At 37.7% G+C, this 23,712-nt stretch overlaps 2 protein-coding genes and 1 long non-coding RNA gene across 3 annotated transcripts; 1 reads left to right on the top strand and 2 right to left on the bottom strand.

The window, feature by feature from the left end:
* The first annotated feature begins 530 nt into the window (after nt 1-530).
* LOC136255125 (uncharacterized) lies at nt 531-5,822 on the top strand. Its single transcript, XM_066047845.1, has 2 exons — nt 531-5,236; nt 5,721-5,822. Exons 1-2 carry the CDS (start codon nt 531-533, stop codon nt 5,794-5,796), a joined length of 4,782 nt encoding a protein of 1,593 aa, XP_065903917.1. The 3' UTR covers nt 5,797-5,822.
* An 8,341-nt stretch (nt 5,823-14,163) lies between these two features.
* Nucleotides 14,164-16,651, bottom strand: LOC136256232 (uncharacterized). The gene is made up of 3 exons (XR_010701392.1): nt 16,185-16,651; nt 15,868-16,140; nt 14,164-15,817 (listed from the first exon to the last, which is right to left on the bottom strand). It is a non-coding gene; the product is annotated as an uncharacterized lncRNA (long non-coding RNA).
* A 4,216-nt stretch (nt 16,652-20,867) lies between these two features.
* On the bottom strand, nt 20,868-22,475 carry LOC136255124 (52 kDa repressor of the inhibitor of the protein kinase-like). Its single transcript, XM_066047843.1, has one exon. The coding sequence runs from the start codon at nt 22,473-22,475 to the stop codon at nt 20,868-20,870; it is 1,608 nt and encodes a 535-aa protein (XP_065903915.1).
* Nucleotides 22,476-23,712: the final 1,237 nt, after the last annotated feature.

Below are 23,712 nucleotides of genomic sequence, written 5' to 3'. Positions count from 1 at the left end.
TCTGGATATTTCTGGATATTTGAATCTTGCATATGTTTCTGATGAAAATTCATTTTGTATTCTTTGAACAGCACAGCTAGGCAATGTTATCCTTACATGTTTTCCAAGCCAACCCCAGCACCATCTTGTGAGCTGCCGAAATGCTATAAATCTGTATTGTCTGAAATTATACACATACTGTATTGTAAACTTCATAAAACAATTTCATTTTTTAAAATGGTTTTTTGCACTGTGTGTATATCTCAACCTATACATGCTGATATAAAAATGTGTGTATTAAAATTTCATGTCACCCTTCCTTTAAACATAGCACTTAGCCATATCCTGTATAGGTACTGATATATCTTATGACATCATACAATTGTAATGTTTGAGCAGTTATCATTACATCCTGTACTTCTGTGTCTATAAAATACTTCAAGTCTGTTTAACTAACAGTTCTATAGTATTATTCTGCTGCTGTGATAATGATAAACTTAATTTTTCTTCTACCATTCCTTATTTGGAATGTTGATGGAGTTAAAGGAGTTATGCCTGACATTGATGTCCATATTAGTGATGATGAAGATGATGTTAGTGGTTCAGGCAGTGATGAGGATGACATTCCATGTTGTAATATTGAAAACTATACTTTCTATTCAATTGTTGATGTACTGAATAATGTGACTACAAATAACACCGTTATCAATATATTAACTGATGTTGTGTTGTCTTCAAATGTGACACTTGAAGGTCTCAACAATATTACAATAATTGGACAAGAAAATCCCACTGTTAACTGTAATGATATTGGATCAGTGAAGTTTGTAGCCTGCAATAATGTCACTATTGAAGGTGTCATCTGGGAGAGGTGTGGTTTTGATAATGCTCCAGGAATTAAGTTTTACAACTCGTCTGATATAGTACTACAGAGTTCTTCTTTCCACCACTCAGTAGGACAAGCTGTTGTATTGTCACACATGTCAGGAAATGTGTACATTAACAATTGTCAGTTTACACATAACAAATACCGCAAAGGCCATGGAGCAGCTATTTACTATACATCTAGTCCTAAACATAGTACTATACAGTTGGTAATTAAAAATTGTGATTTCACTTTTAATGGACCAGCTGAAAGTGTCGTTTATATTGATAATTCAAATAATAAAGTTAATGGCCATATTTCTTTACTACAGAATTCTACGTTTATTCAGAACAGAGGAGTACCCATTTATATTTCACACACCAGTCTAATTCTCAATAACAGTGTTTCATTCAAGGATAATAAAGTCACTACTGGTGGAGGTATTTATAGCAGTAACTCTATTATCAAATTTGATGACAAGTGTAACTTGAGCTTCTACAGCAATTCAGCTAGAAACAAAGGTGGAGCCATCTATCAAACTCATTCCAAGATATTCATCAGAATGAATGCTGTAGTAATGTTTGCAAGGAACTCAGCAGTTGGATATGGTGGTGTTATATTTACTGAGGGAAGATCACTTATCTCATTTGAAGATGAGTCACTAGTAACATTTGATGATAACAGAGCTAGAGGTGGAGGAGCAATGTTTGTCAACAGGTCTACTATCTGGATCAATGGAAGCTCAAAAGTGACATTTAGTAACAATAACGGTAGATTTGGAGGAGCTGTATCTGTGTGGGATAATTCTGTCATGTCATTTGGGCAAAACTCAACAATAATATTTACTGGAAACATAGCATCATATGTAGATTCAGCTTCTTATAGTATCACTTCTTTTTTAGATGGAGGGGCTATATGGTCACACAATAGTTCTGTATCATTTGATGGACACTGCACAGTAACTTTTAATAACAATAGTGCCACACATCATGGTGGTGCTATATATTCTGAACAGAACAGCAGTTTATTATTTTGTAGAAACTCAGTTGTTAAGTTCAACCATAACAAAGCAGTAAATTTTGGAGGAGGAGCTATAAACTTTAGACATACTTCTTATGTGTTGATATATGATAATGCAAGTATTTCATTCCATAACAATACTGCCCTTAATGGAGGAGCTATTTCTGAGTTTAATAGTTCAAATATTTTATTTGATGGAAGCTCAAGAATAACATTTACAGAAAACAAGGCCACTTATAAAGGAGGTGCTGTACACCAAAATTATAATTCTACAGTATCATTTGGTGGCAACTCAATGTTAACATTTACTGACAACAGTGCTGTGTATGGAGGTGGAGCTATAGACTCATACACTGGAGGTAACTGTTACACAACATTTCATGGAAACTCAACCCTGTCATTCCATAGCAACACAGCCAGGTACGGAGGAGCCATACTCTCTGATCACACTAGCAAAATGTTATTTACTGACAATGTAATAGTAACAATCACTAACAACACAGCAACACAGGGTGGTGCTTTAGATGCTAATAATTGTGATGTATCGTTTACTGGCCACTCTATGGTGAGATTTACAGAAAACAAGGCCACTTATAGAGGAGGTGCTGTACACCAAAATTATAATTCTACAGTGTCATTTGGTGGTAGTTCAATGTTAACATTCAGTGACAACAGTGCTGTGTTTGGAGGTGGAGCTATAGACTCATTCTCTGAAGGTAACTGCTACACAATATTTCATGGAAACTCAACCCTCTCATTCCATAACAACAGAGCCAGATTTGGAGGAGCTATACTCTCTGATGTAAGCAGCAAAATGTTGTTTAATGATAATGTAATGATAACATTTACTAACAACAGAGCAACAACAGGTGGTGCTTTAAATGCTGATAACAGCATTATGTCATTTTATGGATACTCGCTGGTAACTTTTAGATATAACACTGCTAAACTAACAGGGGGAGCTTTAAGCTGTACTAAAAACAGTTACCTAGTATTTCATGGAAATTCAACAGTATCATTTAAAAATAACAAAGTCATATATTCTTCAGGAGGAGCTATAGCCACTAGTTCTAATTCACATGTGTTATTACATGAAAACACTTCAATAACATTTGATAACAACATTGCTGAACGTGGTGGAGCTGTATCTATTGTGCAATCCAAAATGAGCATTGCAACACATTCCTTAGCAATATTTGTAAACAACACAGCAAAACGACATGGTGGAGCCATATATCTCAGTGATAACTTCACAGCAACACTCAGTGATGGCTCTGATATTATGTTTAGTTATAACACTGCCAATGGGTTTGGTGGAGCTATTTATGGAGAAATTTCTGGTACTGCTGAAAATATAATACTGCTGAATACTAGAGACATTCATTTTTATAATAATACTGCTCTTGTAGGTGAAGATATATATGTTCATATACCATCATCTTGTGATGACTTGTGCGTAAGCAACAGCATTGTGGGTTATGAGACATCTCTAGCAAGATTCAGAAATTATGTTAATACTCCTCGCAAAAAACTAGTATTGGATGAGCCAGCTACATGTGTGCTTAAAAGTAATGACAGTAATTGCAGGATATACTACGTAAACAATGTAATGCTTGGTCCAGAAATTACTATTAATGCCTGTGTATGGGACTATTATGATCACCCTGCTGATGCAACAAGATTTGTGGCAAGCAGTAACAGTCAAAATTACCACATTATTGGAGCATCAACTGGTGTGCTAATTTCCTGTAACAACCTAAGAGGAATAAGTGTGACAGGAGATGAAGTTACAACAATGTCTAATATTTCCATGACTCTTACTTCTCATGATGGTCGTCAGTCTGACTTGAAAACTATTTCAGTAGAGCTGATAATTGAACTATCACCATGTCACCCAGGTTTCTATTATAATGATAGTACATATGCAAAAAGATGTGTATGCTACGATAATGATGATATCATAACTTGTTCTGACAGTACATCACTTATCAAGAGAGGTTATTGGTTTGGAGTAGTCAATGATAAATCAACAGTAACAGTTTGTCCCAGCAATTACTGTGACTTTACTTGTTGTGAAGTCACTAATGGATTTTATGAACTCTCACCAGTGAGAATGAATCAGTGTAGTTCACATAGATCTGGTACTGCTTGTGGTAGTTGTGAAGAAGGCTATACTCTCTCATTTGATTCTGTAGAATGTGTGAGTGTTTACAAATGTACACCTGGACAGACAGTAATGGTAGTCACAATATCAATGATATACTGGATAATCATAATTATACTAGTGTTTATTATGACATACTATCATGTTGGGATTGGTTATTTGTATGCTATCACATACTATTACAGTGTGGTGGATATTTTACTGAGTCAAAATTTGTACCAATCAAAAGGATTGTTTACAACTGTTACCACTTTGTCCAGTCTTGTGAAAATCACTCCTCAATTTTTAGGACAGCTTTGCTTTGTAAAGAACATGAGTGGAATTGACCAACAATTCATTCATTATTCACATCCACTAGCTGTCTCAGTTATAATAGTAATAATCTGTCAATCAGCAAGAATATCTCATAAATTTTCATCATTCATTAGTAGAGGAATTATCCGAACTGTTTGTTTCCTCCTGCTCTTGTCCTATACTTCTGTAGCCACAACTTCATTACTGCTGTTGAGATCACTAACATTTGATAATGTGGAAAATGTTTACACTTACCTATCACCTGACATAGAGTATTGTCATGGTCGTCATCTACCATATTTTATTGTAGCAATGATATGTACACTAGTGATTGTGATTGGCCTACCACTTGTGCTCCTCCTAGAACCGTTCCTTAACAAGAAGATCAACTTTACCAGAATGAAGCCATTACTGGATCAGTTTCAAGGATGTTACAAAGACAAGTATCGTTGCTTTGCAGCATATTACATGATTTGTCGACTTGTTATTATTGTGATAATCATTGCATTTCCATCCAACAATGATCTCTCCCAGTTTTCGCTGATCTTTTCTAGTGGTGTTTTGGCTGTAGTAGTGATAGTATTAAAACCTTATCAACACAAGATCCTGAACATCTTTGATGGGTTGATTTTACAATTAGTAGTCCTGGCTACACTGATACCACTTGCTCACAATGTTAGTCAACAATTTTCAACGGCTACTATAATCATTGTAATGATTCTGCCATTGATTTTCTTCATTGCTCTGGAACTGATAGCACACAAAGCGGCCATCAAGACTATTACTACAAAGATAACTGCACATTTTAAGATTGAGTCAGTTTCTACCACCAATGATAATAATGAGGTGCCGATGGGTGATGTTGGAATAATCATTGATGATAATATGAGGAAGAATGCTACTATCTGTGAAATGTAAGTATAGTTAGTTGTCAATGTCAGCTATTCATTATCGCACAAATTTAACTTTACTTATAATGTATACAATTACATCATCTACATGAGTGATGTAAATGCAGCTGTGTTTCTCTAATCTGGTTAGCTTAAAAATTGGCTATGTCAAATTAGTATGTAATTCTCAATATTTTATGACATTCCCAGTGATTGCATCACCAGTAGTAAAACATTAACTGTATTAACCAAACTTGACAATAATACTACCAGATTACCCTTAAGATCTAGCTTTTGCTGGTAATAGCTACAAACGCACAGTAATCATGTTGTGTTATTTACTGCAATTATTTTATCAAGTACTGTATTATAACTACATCACATGAGGTAGTAAATATGTGTGTTGTTTATAATGTTACTATATGGCTTACCTATAATTTTGCAATTGTACTATAAACAATAGTAGTTAGTTTCCAGTGTGTATTATGTTGTTGTTTATATGTAACAGTATTTCAAACACAAGTGATGATTTTACTCACTACCGGGATTCTTTCCTGGAGGTGATTGATCAGATAGAAGACTGATGTATATATATATATATATATATATATATATATATATATATATATATATACAGTGTGATCAATAGCAATGACACTAATAATCATGCATACACACTAGTAGCTACTTTGAACTATGTTATCTTGTACTGCATATTACACTGAACTTGTAGAAATAGAACTATAAGATTATGTTTTGTTTACTGTACACTGTATGTACTTATGCAGCATTCTGTAAGTCAGATCATCATTTCATGGTTGACAGTTCATATGTGATGTTGGGTTTTCAAAGAAAGGAGATTTCTGAAATTAAAGAAGTATAATATTATAGATTAGGAATAAAATTAAGTGTCCTGGGGATGTGCCCACTTGAGCTTTGGAATCGGATTTTAAGTTACTTTCAAAACAAATATCAAAGTTGTCCTAAACTGTAGCATTGATTACTCTATTAGAGTAGTTACCGTATATGACCGTATAGAAGCCTGGGCGTTTATTTCCTATAAATCATTTTTGACCTGGCGTTTAAACGAGACCGGCGTTAATTTGGACCCGGGCGTTTATTTCTTACTAGCCACTCGATGAGAATGACAGGTGCCAGTACAAGTACCTACGAAATACGAAATCCATAGCCCATCACGTATTTGGACTCCTCTGCTGGGTGAAACATTGGAAGTCGGGTGGAAAGATGACAATGACCACGATAAATACGCTATGGCCATCACCAGAAGAGAAGGCATAGTCAAACAAGACAAGACATCATAAGACTGGTGACGAGACATCACTGTATAGTTAGCAGCTGACACGAGTTTAGAACCCCTTTCAGTGCATATCATTAGCACCCCGGCGTTTAAATGAGCCCCGGTGTTTATTATGACAGTCCCCTAGCTGTACCCGGCGTATATTTGAGCCCCTGCGTGTATTTGAGCCCGGCTTTAATACGGTCATATAAGGTACATATGCTTGACTGTAATATTAAGTTATTAGGAGCTACTATATAGTGATCTTTTACAACTATGATCTATTGATCTCTCAACACTATAGTATTTGTTTACTATGAACATGCATCTAGATAGATTTTTGTGGTTTTAATCAAAATGGTCATCTAACAGGCTTTATTATTTTATTGAAATAATTATCTAGCAAAAAGCTAGCCTCCATCACCCTAATTTCACTAGTATACATCTCTGTGAATGCTATCCCACTAAGGATCTGTGAGAAGGTTAAATGCAAATACTTTTGACTATACTACCACAAGTATACAGAAAAAATTGGGATTTTCAACTAGAGTAGGGACCATAGCACATAGATAAAAAGTACTGAAACAAGTTGGAGTATAGTGCACAATATATTAAACCACAGTAAAACAATAAAAAGTGTTATATCCCTACTATACCATATGCCACTTTGGTGTTGTTGTTTCCTTGAGCAAGAAACTTTACTCACATTGCTCCAGTATGGGATTGTTTGCAAATCAGCGAAAATTTTATTTTTACATTGCTCAACCTCGAATATTTTACCCCTCAAAATATTTAGGCTATACAGTATATATATATATATATATATATATATATATATAATTGAGTTCTCTCCTTCCCTTGTTATGGGCAAAATAATCATGTTACAATTACCAAACAAGCATAGCGTATTTATGAAAGTAACTAGTAACTATATATAGTTACCTTTTTAAAAGTAACTGTGACGAAGTTACATGGGACAAAAGTAACAAGTAACAAGATTAAGACTAGTTACATTTCAGCAGGAACTACTCAGCCATGCACTGTTGATGTACTTCTTGAGAATATACATCTCCTAGAGTTGTTGGTCCTCGTCACTTTGTTTCTAAGTTCATGTGCATGATGTAGTAAGGCTATAATTATATTCAAAGAGGCTCTGTGTTAACCTTGTGTGGAAAGCATAATATTTTGACAGTTGTAATGAATGCATGCGTTCCATCTTCAAGACTGTACCTCATGCTGTGCTGTGTACAAGCATTACAAATCTCACCCCACGGAAAGAGCTACTGTATCAAATACATGAATACAGTACTCCCTTGATTATCCGATCCCCTTGGGGACCAAGACATGTTCAGATAATCAAAAGGTCGGGTAATCAAAGCCCATTTATTTATTTATTTACCAAGCCATGTTGAAATACTGTAACAGAACATAATAATCTTAGACAAAATACTCTAATAGAGCAGTCATTTTACTGTACAGATAACTGAGTGTTTGGATAATAGAGGAGGGGCTTGGATAATTGAGGGAGCACTGTTAAGCTTTTACAGACCTTAAATGCTTAAAGAAGCATCTCCTGGTCAGGGAAGGATACCCAGCTAGTTTATTTGCTAACCTGACTGAACCTATTGTAGATACGTCTAGCCAGATAGATCACTCAGAGTGTCAATTCCATCATGGATATTGTACTTGGAAGACCCCTGGGTGTACACCCTCAATGTGGTGGTGACTGGATACTGTTTTGTATTTGGTAACATGGTGGACTTGCCATTCTACAAGTGACAATAACAGACGACTAAATGGATAGACCACATACTCCAAAATATACAAGCACTAACTATGATGCTTCAGTATGTGTTAGTTAAGGTATACTTTAAGCAATTGGCCATGGTACGGCAGGATGTTTGGTGCAATGGTGAGATAACAACAGAACACATGTCAAGTAAAAAGGGGATCAATTTCAGCTCATACACCAGTACTTTTCCTTATAACTTAAGTAATACCCCAGCTAGTTCATTTCTGCAATGATCGAACTTACAATTCACTGGATATATATTGCAGATAGATCACTCAAAGTGTTCAGCTTGCAATTGTACATGTATGGGTACTCACAGAAAAAGACTGATCTACGTACTCTAATGCAATAGTCAGTAATTCTAATAAAGCAGGCAGATAGCTTATGACGTGGCCTATAGCTATTTTACAAAGCAGTCAACTTGATTAAAAAGTCATTTGTAAGTTGTAACAATTGTTGTGTTTTTACTTTAAACAGTATGTTGTTCACAAGCTTTTTAAAAGCTTCATTAAAAGTGCATATTTATAGCAAAACATGGTAACTGAAGGCTAAGTTTTGGACAAAATTATGAGCATAATAGGAAGAACTTTCTATCCCAATATTCATGACAAAGAAAGTTCCCATTGGATTTGTGTCATACAATGTACTGCATATGCAGCATAGTTTATTAGTACCGTATAGCTAGCGGGTTATTTCAAAACAGAAATTTTCGCACAAGAAGCAAAATCTGAATTTCGAAAGATTTTAATTTCGAAGAGTGCATATTTCAAAGTTCGGGTGGATTTCAAATAAATGGAAATTGGTGTCACAAATCAGTTATGTAGACGCTTGAATGTTTGCCGAAAACTGACTTACTGATGGAATAATCCCCATTCCTGTGCACTGGAGAGAAGACTGAGGGAGTCTCGGGTGGAGTGAATTCACTGGCACGATCACGCTCGATCATAGCTAGCTTTATTATTATTATTATTATTATTATTACTAGGACCGCATCACATACAACCAAGTACATACACCAACGTGACAGCCCCCCCGGTGAGGCTATTAGGTGGTGAAGGAATGATCCCCAAATCATCTCAATATGTCACAGTAGTGACAGATATAACACAATAGTGGCATCGTAACTAAAGGCCACCAGTAGCTAAGTGCCAGTACATCATTGGTGTGGTAATGGCACAGTGATGTGTACAAAGTATATGTATACAAAACATACAGGAGAGAACTATACATTATTGCAGTATTGTATGCAGCAATACATTATAGGCAACATCACCAGATAAAAATTATTAGCCAATATACAACACTGTATATCAACTTCAACTAGAGTTAAGTAAGGTTCATCAGCATAGGCGGCGGAAAGGGGGGGGCTAGGGGGCTAAAGCCCCCCCTAGGTCTGCTGAGGGGGGGCTTAGCCCCCCCTCAGAATGATATCACACCGAAATTATCTTTCTTGGAGTGGGGCTGAAAACCGTGATAAAGATCGAGATACTCTAATAGAGCAGTCACACTAATAAAGTAGTCAGTGTGTAGCGAGCTATGTAAGGATTTTTATGTAGTTTATCAGCTAGAAATGGTAGCTGGTGAGGTGGAAAGCTCTTGTGAGCTGGTTGTGACCTTTTTTTTTTTTTTTTTTTGGTCTCACCTTACCAAACTATAGAAAGAAGTCTGGGTCAGCTCAGCGAAGCCCCCCCTCATATCAACTACTTCCTCCGCCGCTGTTCATCAGTGATGTAGCAATGGCACAGTGATGGGTGCACACTATAGTTATGCATACACAACTTTCAGGAGATAGCTACACAATGCTGTAGGAGTATGCAAGCCAGATGAACCAGATAAAGGAAGACAGCCAAGCCAGCCAGAGCCTAGTAGCTACGCCAGGTGAAGGCAAAAAAGATTAAGCACGTATTGAATTGCCTGACACCAACACAAAGGAAGTTCGCCATGCCAGCTGCACAAGACAAAATTGTATACTTGTATTTTATATGTAATTGTATTGTAAAGAGCATGGCATGTGTTTTAATGTTTTCTTGTATTGTTTATTTACGTGAATGAATCCACTGGCAGCTGGCATAGAGACTTGAGATGTTACAAACATAAAAACTTACTTGTAATCTTCTTGTTTACACAAGTGGCTTCTGGCTCTCCTGCACGGACATCGCTAATTTTCTCCTTCGCGCAATCTGTAAATAATTAAGCAAGGGTGTGGTACTGGGCGTTATATAGAATTACACGTATGGTCAGGTCATCAGCACGAACAGGAGCGACAATTATACGTTTGTGCCTTCATTCATAGGCGAATCTATCCCCGGTTGGTTCATGTCTCTAGGCCTCGTAGTTTTCTCAAACATCAATTATTAATTATTTATTTATGACGTAATTTTAACCGCATTTCTTATTATTCTTACTACTTGTTTGTATAATTACTAGGCCCGGGGCACATATAACCAAGTACAACTACCAACGGGGCAATCTATAAATGGGGCATGTACAACAGTGCATGACCAGCACAGTGAATAGTGACAGTCACAGGTTTAACGATAAAATAACTATTTTTCAAAAAAATAAATTCTTGCAGGCTACACAAGTACAAGTATAAGAAAAATTAGGACTACACTGTAGAGTAGGAACAATGCACATGTATATGTGTATATGCAGGTAGTCAGCAATTTTTTGTCGATTAGTTAAAAGTATAATGCACCACATATTGCTAAACTGCATGTACTCACTTAGAAGTTTATCAAGTTATCTAGCTTAACACAAGGTTCACTCACTAACTATGTTTACATGGTATTACATGTATAGCTATATTACGTGGTTTGCTTGACATATCATGTGAAGAAACACAAAGAAAGTCATGAAGGAAAGAATGCTACCAGTCCGGATATGATGAAACAAACAAGAGAAGTGTGCTTGACTCTATCCAACCAATACTGTCATGTCGTTATGAAGAAAAATCAAGGCAAGTTTTTGGGTGATGTTTTATCACCAGCCGCGCCCACCCTGTCATCATCTTTACTATGCAGTACTATTGTACTGTATGATAAATGTGCCCTTAGGATGGTGCTACTGATGCAAGTTTTCATACTCAATGGAGGATTTTAATAGTGTTGCATATGGTGACTGTTTTATTAGAGTATTTGACAAGACTACAAAATCTTGTGTACAGAATTAGTGTGTGTCTGTCTGTCTGTGGGGAGGGACGGAGACTGTCGGTTGAGTGGTTTTCACAGCCTCAGCCGGTGCATGGAGCTAAGGTCCATTGGAGAGACAAGGCGAAGCAGGAACTATAGGACCTGATTCAAGAGATTCAGTACTGCCTTGCCAAAGATAGGAACATGTAGAGAGATGTGTGCCAGAAGGTGCAGAACACTACTCTTCCTGCACAGGAACTTGTCACCATGAATTTCAAAGTAGACAGGGTATTGCCAGACAAGTATTAAATGACATGTCCACAAGGGAGGAAGAGGTAGCCATGGTTTGGTTCACTACCAATAGTGTGAGGCATCGTCCAGTGGATGGCTTCACTTTAATGATCAATGGTGTGTGTGTGTGTGTATGTGTGTGTGAAAGGAAAGTGGCATGTTCCCTGTACCCCCTCCCACCACTGTCAATAGCATTGTAACCTTTCGATTTTGATACATGCACTGTATATATGTGGAAATTTGATATTTAATAACATATAAAATATTATAGTATTGTCAATACAGTATGTACACATTATGTGCTTTGACTTCAAGTTCAGTGACACTAAACTAAGGGTAGCCAAAAAAGGTTAATTTGACAGCATGTTTGGGGTTATGCACAACAAATGCATAAACCCAGACCATATTGAAAAATCTCAGTGGACTAACTTATGTACATACATTATTTCAAAAGTGGCAGAATGGATCAGATAAAGCATAATACAATTTTAAAAGGAGACTACTGCAATTCATGGAAAGTATGCAGTGGCCAAAATGAATGATGATTTTAGATTATGTGGCAGTAGGCTGGAAAACCAGTTACTGATGAGGAAGTTTAAACATTGTAATTGAGTGGACATCAGAGATACCCTTTCCACAGCAGTGTGAACATGATATGACAATCACAAAGTTCACGCAATGTACTTATTCCTAATAAAGCAATCACCAATATGTGGTCAGTACAATTTCTTGTTTCACACTATCAGAGAAAGAAATAACACTTATTTTGCTTAAATTATAGTACAGTTGCCATTACAGTATTTTTACCGGTCATGAGAACTGTGTGAAAAATCGAACACAATGATCATTAACATGAAGGGAAACATGCACTTAGCAGGCGGACATTCAAAAGAGATCAATCTAAGAACTAATTGATGTGGCTCAACAATACTGCAAATGACAGTCAAAACCCTCCACCTTATGATGTGTGGTGATAAACAAAAGCTAAATAGAGCCTACATTATTGAGGTAACTTTCAACTACTCTATTAGCGTATCTTGATGTACTTGGCATTAGTGCTGCCACAATATGTGAATAGATATAGCAAAATCAACCATATGGGTGCAAGAGCCAAAAATAAGAAAACACCAGCATGAAGTTGCTGCACTATCAGGCTAACAATTCCGTATCAAACTCCTCTTCAACTTGTCAGATCTGCTTGTGGTAGACTGCTTTCTGGCAGCCTGTATAACCATGCCAGATGTCTGTACAGGTTTGTGAACAGCAGGGAAGTGCTTTTGGGGGTTTATGTATACACTCTGGACAGATGATCAGTAAGCTGAATGTGTGATGTATGTTTGTTTTGTGAGATTTCAGTCTATTCCTGCCTCTGATGGGCTGTTTTGTTGTCTGGTGCCTTCAATTACCATCCTCATCCATTCTGTAGTCTATTTCTTACCCACCCTGCCACCCCGACACTCAGCCCCTTTTTGAGGACTCATGATATAGCAACACTGGTGAAAAATCTATCTAAAATGGTGGGAAACTCTACAAGAGTTATCTTGGCCATCAGATGTTCTTAAATGTTATGAATTGCTCCATCTTTGTTGAAAAATTCATGCTTGTAGTTGCCAAGGCTGGTGAGTAACAATGTATTAAATTATTAAAATACATTTTTTTCTCTGAATCAACAATGCACCCACAAGGTGATTTTCCAAAATCCAGTCACACATAGAAAAACTCTACAAAGCCTGGCTAAAGAAATTGTTGTACAGTTTATTGCTTTTCAGCCAGATGTAAACATGGGAATAACTGATAAGGTGTTTTTGTATGCATTGCAAGTGTTGAATCTTGGACTTCTGTGGCATGCATTCAATGATTACATACGAGAAGGAGATGGAGATAGAATAATGACTTACTACAAATTTATTTTAAATGTATTCAAGGCTGGATGTTGTTTCAATTACTCCAAAGAAGTTGTGATTCTTTTAACTCAGTACTATTGTTTATTCTCTGAGAGGAAAGCTGCACAACTGAAGTGGTCTAGGTGCATCAACACAGAGGGATATCGTGGGTGCAATGTGCCGTGTGATTTGCATCTAGAATATTTGAATTGTCAATTGAAGAGGATGATCAGAGGGCTACATTCCAATGTTACGCCAAAGGCTTTAAGTCGTGCTGCACGATCTGTTGGAATTGTTCACCAAGTCTGTGACAACATAACATCAGCAACTGGAATATATCAAGAATCAGGGCACCACGCAAGGCCAGCTTTTGACAAGGAATGTGCTGAAATGGTCAAGCAACTTGGAAGAACGTCGAGTCTTTACAAGTCTAGGAAGACAGCCAGCTATGTATAAACATATAAAGAGTGTACTACAGCAATATTCTAAGCAAGAGATCAAAGATTGAATAATTGAAAAGTATGGTACTTACAAAATGTAACTTTTTAACACTACAATGAATTGACAATATTATTATTACATAGGCATTTTGCAAAGTGTACAATCACAAATGCTTTCACATACATCACAACATTTACAGTGTGGGTCAGTGTTATGGTTGTACTCAATAAAATTACCAAAAAGGTTCTTGCGTCGACACTCTGTCTTACATTCTGCATACATTTTCATGGCCTTATCAAACATCAGAGTAGCTACAGAATCTTCTCCATCTCGACCTGCTCATCCAATTTCCTGAACATATTGTTCTATCTCAGTTGGAGGACTCCAGTGAATGATCTGACGGATGTCTGGGATATCAGTACCCATGCTGAAGGATGTCGTGGCAATGACAATACGCAGAGGGGTGTAACTAATCACTGGACTGGACTACTGGACTGGAACACTGGACTGGACTACTGGACTGACATATTTTTGGTTTTACACATTCTGAGGTTGGTTTTTACACATTCTGAGGTTGGTTTTATTGAGTCTTGCTAGCTAAGGACCTTCAGAAAACTTGCAGTCTGCTAATAAAATGATGAGTGTGAGGAGTGGAGTAAGCTAAAACTGACTAATTGTTATGCTCTACAACATTTATACACTTCTTAGTATCGTGTTTTGGAGATTGTAATAATTATAGCAATAGCTAACCAAAAATCATTTTACTATATTTGTGCTACCTATGAATCCTTGCACTAAATAGCTCAGACCCCTGGACACAACCTATCCTTCCTAGGATAATCTATTGTGGTTAAATTCATTCCTACATGCAATATACAAACTCATTGCACGACTGTAGGGTTTTTCTGTTATCATGATTGGTTCTTAGATGTGCTGGTTGGTGTACTATAATATGTGACCAAATTTATTAACATTGTACAAGAGCTTGCTACTATCTCTAAGACTTTATTGTTGGTTAACCATAACTAGCACATTCCCTGCAGCATACTGATAAGGAGTATAGTATATGTACTGTAGAAGAACATAATAGGTGAAATCACTGGAAGTAAGTTTTTGCTTATTCCACCTCTCACACTCATCATTTTAGTAGCAGATTGCAAGTTTTCTGAAGGTCCTTGGCTAGCAAGACTCAATAAAACCAACCTCAGAATGTGTAAAAACCAAAAATATGTCAGTCCAGTAGTCCAGTCCAGTGTTCCATTCCAGTGTTCCAGTCCAGTGATTAGTTACACCCTACGCAGAGTACAGTTTTCTTGTGAAAATAAGGTCATTATCTTTTTCTTCATCTCGTCAGTAGAAGCTCATGTGTACATTGACACAAGACGATACTTCAACAAATTAGGGTACCCTCGATGAAATGTTATATCCTTTCTTAAGCTACATGCCACTGTCAAATATAGACTTGTGCAGTCTTGATAGCTGCGAGCAAAAATAACAGTTTTAGGGTATGCTGTTTTCTTTGCCTTTAGCTCCTGTACAACAGCCTTAGCAAACTCTTTTAACGATTTAGAAGGCTGTACCAATAGCTTGATGTTTACCCTGTTTGGTGATACAGCTACAGTCACTGGCTTATGCAAAGCAAGCCTCTGTGAAACAACTTGAAATGTTTCAATAGTGGCAGTGGATGTTAGTGCCATAACTTTGACGTTGCTGGGGATCAGGCATCGTACTTCTCCTATTTGAGCAAACACAGTACGAAACTTATCACCCCTGTAAAAAAACACTAATTAAAGTAAACGCAGTATCACAAGTAACTTTACCATGTCTTGACATAATGCGCCTCATCAACGGCCAGAGCGACGAGAGACCTCTTGTACCACTCTGTCAAAAGCATGTTGCACAAAAGATTCTCAGGGCTTATGAATAAGAGTTGTACATCTCCTCTTAGAACCTTTTACCTCACTGTAGGATCAGTCTGCCCCTCTCCCACAAATTCTGCAGATATACCCATTGTGCTGAACCATGCTGCTTGCTCCAGTCTCTCATAATCGCGATCAGTGGACTTATACAAACAACAATGCTTCCTGGTAGACCTGTAATTCAGTATGTTAATCAAAACATAACCAGCTAAACTTGCCTCTTATCTTATCAAAAACCAGTGGCAGTAGGCCATATATCATTGACTTGCCAAATCCGGTTGGTAATGACACAAATACATCTTGACCTTGACAAAAATTTAGAATCGCCTCTACTTGCTCGTCTTTTAATTCAATATTAAAATCAGAAGAAACCTCGGCTACAGCTTGTAAAATACACGAAGCGTCTATCGCTGCACCTCGGACTGCACGTGGTGAACAACTCCCGCCAAAATGCTAGTTCATGGCTATGACTTGCCACTCCAGAATCATCACCTCCTGTGAAACTATTAAACACCAATTCTCACTCGCCAAAGTTGGCGATTTCTCGGACAAAAAAGGTATGGGCTCGGGTATGGGCATTTCATCACTCTTTCGGAGGGGGCGCTTATAACCTCTAATCGATAAGCGCCACCCCGGATAATAGGTCTGCGAGGACGAGACTACAATCTTCATGCAATCACTACCCATTGATTACCTTTGATTACATAACGCATGATGCAATCATAGGTATGAATAAATTTTAAAGCCATATGACTCAAATTCCTGGTTAACCAATGTTTCCGTATACCGTAACCTGTACACAAGAGGTCAAAGACACTGTATAAAAGAATATGATTATGGTTAATTCATTAGTCCATGGTATAAAGTTCACAGTCCAACAGGAAACATAACGGGCAGTTGTTTTTTCATGAGCCATTTTTCATGCATTTCCCGGTATGAAACCCTATTAATGTTGCTAGAGCAGTATAAAGAGATGACATTTGTAGTTTACTATTTTGTAGCAGTAATCCTCACTAAGCAATTGGTGATGGGTGACCAGTGCAGTGTGTATCATTTTAAATCGCCATTCTACCCCGGTAAATCTTGTGAGGACATCTACAATAAAAATCCTGAAAGTCATGACAGGCCAGGATATTACTGGATCACAGATGGTCTCACCAAGGTATATTGTGGCATGACTTACACCGGACCATCCTGTGAGGACATCTACAACAATAATCCTGAAACAGGTGACAATTCAGGGTTTTATCGCATTAATGGCACTCAATGGACATATTGCAATATGACAGCAATTGTTGCTGGCTTCATTTCTACGTGTGCTGGTGTGGGTGGAGGATGGAGAAGAATCGCAGATATTGATATCAGTGTAGGAGATGATTGCCCCTCTGGATGGCGCGAGGACACTTACTCTGGTGTTAGCTTCTGTCGTAGGGTTAGTGATAGTCATGCTACTTGTTCTTCTGCATATTTCTCTACTAATGGGACAAGTTACCAGAGGGTCTGTGGTAAAGCAAGAGGGTATGAGAAGGGAGTTCCAAATGCCTTCTGGGGATATAGCAGTGGAGGCCAAACAATTGATGGACACTATGCAGAAGGTCTACTAATTACCTATGGAAGCCCTCGTCAGCACATATGGACATACACCATTGGAAGATATGATAACCTACAGAATTCTGGTACCAACTGTCCATGTGCTGTTGGTGGAGGACCAGCTGTTCCCCCATTTGTGGGAGCCAACTATTATTGTGAATCAGGAGGTGCAGACATTGATGATGTCAATGACTATGCATTTAATGACCCATTGTGGGATGGACTAGATTGTGGTATCAGTGTTGGATGCTGTGCAAACTCTACCCAACCCTGGTTCTATCGTGAGCTGAACGGAGCAACTACAAGTGATATAGAAGCTAAACTGTGTTCATGGTATACATTTGATACTGCATCAGCTTTGATAGATCAGCTGGAGCTCTATATTCAGTAGACACTACTTATAATACAGCTATATTTGTGAGATATGTTATTCAGTTTAGTATGCATGCACTTACTGTACATGTACATTTATTATTAAGATCATCCATAATGGAAGCAAAACATTAAAGTCAGTGGTGACAGTCCTTGGGTCACAGTGACAAAGGAGTCTGCATGTGTGTGTGTGTGGGGGGGAGGGAGGAAGGATACAGTAAAAGCAGGCCTAATAATTATAATGTATGGATACAGTAAAAGCAGGCCTAATAATTATAATGTATTATAATGTATGGCCTAATTGCCTATTTATATGCCTATATTGAAAGATTTAACTTAACAGGTGTAAGTGCTATATCATGAACCACGACAGTGCATGGGTTCATAATAGTGATTGCCCATGTTTGTTGCAAAAATCCTAATAGAGTGCACCCCAATAAGCACCTTGAAAAGCATCCTTCAACTCAAAACAACACTCTGGTAGTTCTTTGCAATAAGCATAGGTCCAGTACTAAGTATCAAGTGAAAAGGAAACAGTATGTGTATTTCAGATAAAACTGAAATATACCAGTTTGTTCATATTATTAATATCTAATCCAAAACAGCCAAGCTGTAAAAAAAAGTGTGGCCCTCAAAAAAGATATGGTGAAAAAAGATGTGAAATCCAAGGTGGCGGCCAAGAAATGGCTGTGATGGTAGGTTAATGGTAAAAATTTTAATAATGACAATTCAGGTAAATTTTGTGAAGTGGCACAAAAATTCACCTGAATTGTCGTTATTAAAATTTTTACCATTAACCTACCATCACAGCCATTTCTTGGCCGCCACCTTGGATTTCACACCTTTTTTCACCATTATACAGCCTTTTGAGGGCTGCACTCTTTTTTTACAGCTTGGCTGTTTTGGATTAGATTTCACTTCTTTTTGTATTTGTATACCACAAAGCCGGCCTATAGCCGGCTTTGGGACTTTTTTAATGTATCTTTTTTTCTTTACCACAGAAAGAAGAAAAGATGAAGCAGATGTACTTTAAATATTTTATCAGTAAATGTACAAATTATATAAATATACAATACATATATTTATTACAGAAATCTCCATGGTGGTTTCTTTTAACTGAACACTCTACAAGGTGACTTCTTCTAGCTGCTCTATCTACAGGGTGAATTGTTTGTAGCTGAACGATCTACAAGGTAACTTCTTCTAGCTGATCTCTCTACAGGGTGATTTGTTTGTAGCTGAACTATCTACAAGGTAACTTCTTCTAGCTGATCTCTCTACAGGGTGATTTGTTTGTAGCTAAATTCTGTACAGGTGATTTGTTTGCAGCTGAGTTCTTTACAGAATGGTTTCTTTGTAGCTGAACTCTTTACAAGGTAACTTCTTCTAACTGATCTTTCTAGAGGGCAATTTGTTTATGGATGAATTTTCTACAGGGTGGTTTCTTTGCAGCTGAACTCTCTACATGGTGGTTTCTTTGTAGCTGAACTCTTTACAAGGTAATTTCTTCTAGCTGATCTCTCTACAGGGTGATTTGTTTGTAGCTGAATTCTCTACATGGTGGTTTCTTTGTAACTGAACTCTCTACAAGGTAACTTCTTCTAGCTGATCTTTCTACAGGGTGATTTGTTTGTAGCTGAATTCTGTACAGGTGATTTGTTTGCAGCTGAGCTCTTTACAGAATGGTTTCTTTGTAGTTGAACTCTCCACTGCAAGGTAACTTCTTCTAGATGATGTCTCTACAAGGTCACTAGCTTATAGCTGAACTCTCTACACAGTGGTTTCTTCGTAACTGAACTCTCTACAAGGTGACTTCTTCTAGCTGATCTTTCTACAGGGTGATTTGTTTGTAGCTGAATTCTCTACAGGGTGATTTATTTGCAGCTGAACTCTCTACATGGTGGTTTCTTTGTAGCTGAACTCTTTACAAGGTAATTTCTTCTAGCTGATCTCTCTACAGGGTGATTTGTTTGTAGCTGAATTCTCTATATGGTGGTTTCTTTGTAACTGAACTCTCTACAAGGTAACTTCTTCTAGCTGATCTTTCTACAGGGTGATTTGTTTGTAGCTGAATTCTGTACAGGTGATTTGTTTGCAGCTGAGTTCTTTACAGAATGGTTTCTTTGTAGTTGAACTCTCCACAAGGTAACTTCTTCTAGCTGATGTCTCTACAAGGTCACTAGTTTATAGCTGAACTCTCTACACAGTGGTTTCTTCTTAACTGAACTCTCTACAAGATGACTTCTTCTAGCTGATCTTTCTACAGGGTGATTTGTTTGTAGCTGAACTCTCTACAAGGAAACTTCTTCTAGCTGATCTCTCTACAGGGAGATTTGTTTGTAGCTGAACTCTGTACAGGTGATTTGTTTGCAGCTGAATTCTGTACATGATGGTTTCTTTGTAGCTGAACTCTCTACAAGGTAACTTCTTCAGGGCCGTAGGCAGACCTTTAGGTTGGTAGGTTCTTTTGAAGAAAAAGTGGACCTTTTAGTGTGATGCTGAGGGTGTGCGAAGCACACAAAACTAGTGGGGTCTGGGGGCATGCTCCCCCAGGAAATTAAAAAAAAATTCATGCTGAAAGACTGAATTTGAGCCACTAAAAGAGCACAATTATTTACTAATTCTGCACCATAATTATGCATATGGTGTGCGAAAAAACTAGGGGGGTCTGGGGGCATGCCCCCCCAGGAAATTTGTTAAGGAATACATGTTAAAAGACTGAATTTGGTGACATTTCAGCCACTAAAATAGCACGATTTTTACTGATGTGTCAATTCTGTACCATATGCATTGCAACAAGGGACTATGTAGTTATACACATAATATTATCATGATAAAGAATTTGTACACTATAAAAGTGTTAATTGTTATCGCTATTAAACTGTAGGTGGTTTAAAAAATGTTACAAGTGCCAAATCATAATAATAATTATGTGAAATTCAGGGCAGTGAATTCAGCTCGAGTCTACGTGGATGTTGTGTGGCAAAAGTATCTACTACACTGTCAAGATCTATTGGAGTGTCATAGTGTATATGCATTAATGCCAAATGGGAGAGCCGATCTTTTCCCATTGATGCCCTTAGAAAATTATTTAAACGCCTCAATCCACTTGCACTCCTCTCACATTCGCAGGATGTTACTGGAATGATACAAGCAATCTGTAAAAGTACAAATATGTTGGGAAACATATCCTTGTCACACTCCTTTAGTGCTTCTCCAGCTGATGATGGTCTTTCTCTGGTTTTCTTACCAGTATAGCGATTTTTCCAACGCTTAAGTTCCATTTGGAATAGTTCTGGGGATGGAAGATCTGCACTGTATTTGGAAACAGCTGTTTCAAGGTTAATATTCTTTCTGCAAAGAATAGATGGCACAAGCCCTAACAGCACAATAGCAGAAACAGATGAATCACAGAACTGCTGGTCCAAGAAAGAAATTATGTGGTCCAGCAGTGATATTGCTACATTCCTTTGAAAGTATTCACAAGGATTATCTGCTGCAGCATTGCTACGATGCTTCTGCCTAGAGGCAATGCGTGGCATTTGAATGGTGCAATCTACTTTTTCTGCAACTCTTTTGCTGTGTTCAAATATCTTAGCAAACCCATAGTCAACATTTTTCCGCTCAAGGCTGTAAGTTTTGGTAATCTCTGTAATTTCTTCATGAGCTTCAATAATATCAAGTGTACGTTTCTGTAGCTTTACTGTGATACCAGCTAAGTGTGAGAGATATTGGTAAGTTGTAAGAAAGACTACAATAAATTCAAAGCTGATGATTCCTGCTAGCAGTTGTTGTGCATCACTACGGCTTGTTGTACCCCAATCTGAATAGGTGGTGCCATACTTTTCCATGTGCTGTTTGTAGCCGATCAGCTCCAAAGCCTCAGTAATGAACACATATGCCTGATAGAAGTGTTGATAAGCACTCTGCCGTTCTGCCCATCTGGTCCTGCAAACATCCAACAAGGGTTTTCTTCTTGTCTCATCAACCACATTTTGCCTTATAATGAGTTCTAAAACACCTATTCGCTTTGGACTGTACAGAAAAAACTTACTGCAGCTTTGCATCCGATCAAGAACATTGTGTACTTGTGGTAATTTACAACTTTTGCTGATAACTAAATTAAGACAATGGCCATTACAATGTACATACGTAGCTAATGGGGCTGCCTGCTTAATACGTGCTTGGACACCTACCGAATCTGAAGCCATGTTGCTAGCACCATCATACCCCTGACCATGCATGTTTGATGCTGGAATTTGGTTCTTACTTAAGAAGCCTAATATGACTGCAGAAATTGCCTCACCTGTTATTCTTACTAAGGGCAGAAATGCCAAAAATTCTTCCCTGATTGTATTCTGCTTATGATCAAAAAATCTGACACATAAAGCTAGGTACTCCACATTGTGGGATGTTACCTCATCTGCCAGAATAGCATAAAATGGAGATGCATTGACATCATCTACTATGCCTTGGAATATTTGCTCACCTATAACCTCAATCAAATCATTCTGACTTTGAGGAGAGATGCATGTTGCATTTCTCATTGCAGGAGTTTCCAGATGTTTCCTTAATATATCATCATTTGTAGCTAGCAATTTTAGTAGAGCAAGAAAATTTCCTGGATTACCTGGTGTTTCAGGTTTTTCTGCATCTCCTCACAAGGCTATGCACTGTTTGCCACAAAACAGCACAGCGCTAGCCAAAGATTTCAGAATGCTACGGTTGCGTTCGATATTTGCAGCTTTGCGAGCATCTACCTGAGATGTGATGGAGACATCCGGATGCTCAACATTATATTTGAAGCTATCAGCCAGTTCCATGCACTTTTGATGATACAAAGAATTTTCATGCTCCTTAGCCTTTTCACTTTTTTGTTCCACGCATGGAATGGCTTGTTAACAAAGCTTCCTTTGGACAAATCAGTGCAGAAAATGGCACATATGATGCAGAATACTCCATCAACCTGCTCACTGTACACCATCCAAGGATGCAGTGAAAGGCATGCAGGTTTGAAACTGCGATTGCAACCACCAACATGCTGTGTTGGAAATGCATGGTCCTTGTGTGGAATTTTATGGTTTGTAAGCAATTCATACTTTTCAGCCACCGTCAGCGAGTGCACTGCAGCAGAAAAATCAACAGGTGACGTAGCCTTAGAATAGATTATGCCAATGTCCATTTGGACAAGGCTTGGTGTTTTGCTAGGTTGTGGCACATCAGTTGCTTTCACCATTTGAGACTCAGAAGCTGATGATGATGCAGGGGTAAGTAGTGATGGTGGAGTATGGCTACTGGTAATATCTTCAACCGGATTTAAAATGACTTCCGTTCCTATAATAGATTAGAAGAATGATTTATTGTGAGCCATCAGTTTCATACTACGTATTACGTACTCATACTATACATTACACTGTATTTCTACTATACATGGTATACTGAGTTGATAATTTAATGACAATTAAAATTATTAGCACAATCTATTGTTTATATGTTGTGCATTGAATTACAGCATCCTGGAGTAATCAGTAACTGACAGTCTGTTGTATAGTAGATAACTGACAGGCACAAGCCACGCCACGTTTGCATGAGCACAGTAGAATCATTTTACACTCAAAACCGGGTAATTTAATACTTGCATTTACGAGAATTAGAATGTTTATCTACTATCTATTCACTATAGCAAGCTAGCTATATAGCTAGCTAGCTATATAATTATTACCAGAAGGTAAGGAGGGAGTAGAGCTGGTCAAAACATCTTCAGCGGAATCGTCGTCAGAATTA

This window comes from Dysidea avara, chromosome 5, assembly GCF_963678975.1.
Source record: "Dysidea avara chromosome 5, odDysAvar1.4, whole genome shotgun sequence".
Lineage (NCBI taxonomy): Eukaryota > Metazoa > Porifera > Demospongiae > Dictyoceratida > Dysideidae > Dysidea > Dysidea avara.
This window is presented reverse-complemented; position numbering and strand designations above follow the sequence as displayed.

Coding starts and splice junctions, on each gene's coding strand:
- LOC136255125 (XM_066047845.1), top strand. CDS start 531: ATGCCTGACATTGATGTCCATATTAGTGATGATGAAGATGATGTTAGT. Junction 5,237..5,720: donor AATGCTACTATCTGTGAAAT/GTAAGTATAGTT, acceptor TATATGTAACAG/TATTTCAAACACAAGTGATG.
- LOC136255124 (XM_066047843.1), bottom strand. CDS start 22,475: ATGAGAAATGCAACATGCATCTCTCCTCAAAGTCAGAATGATTTGATT.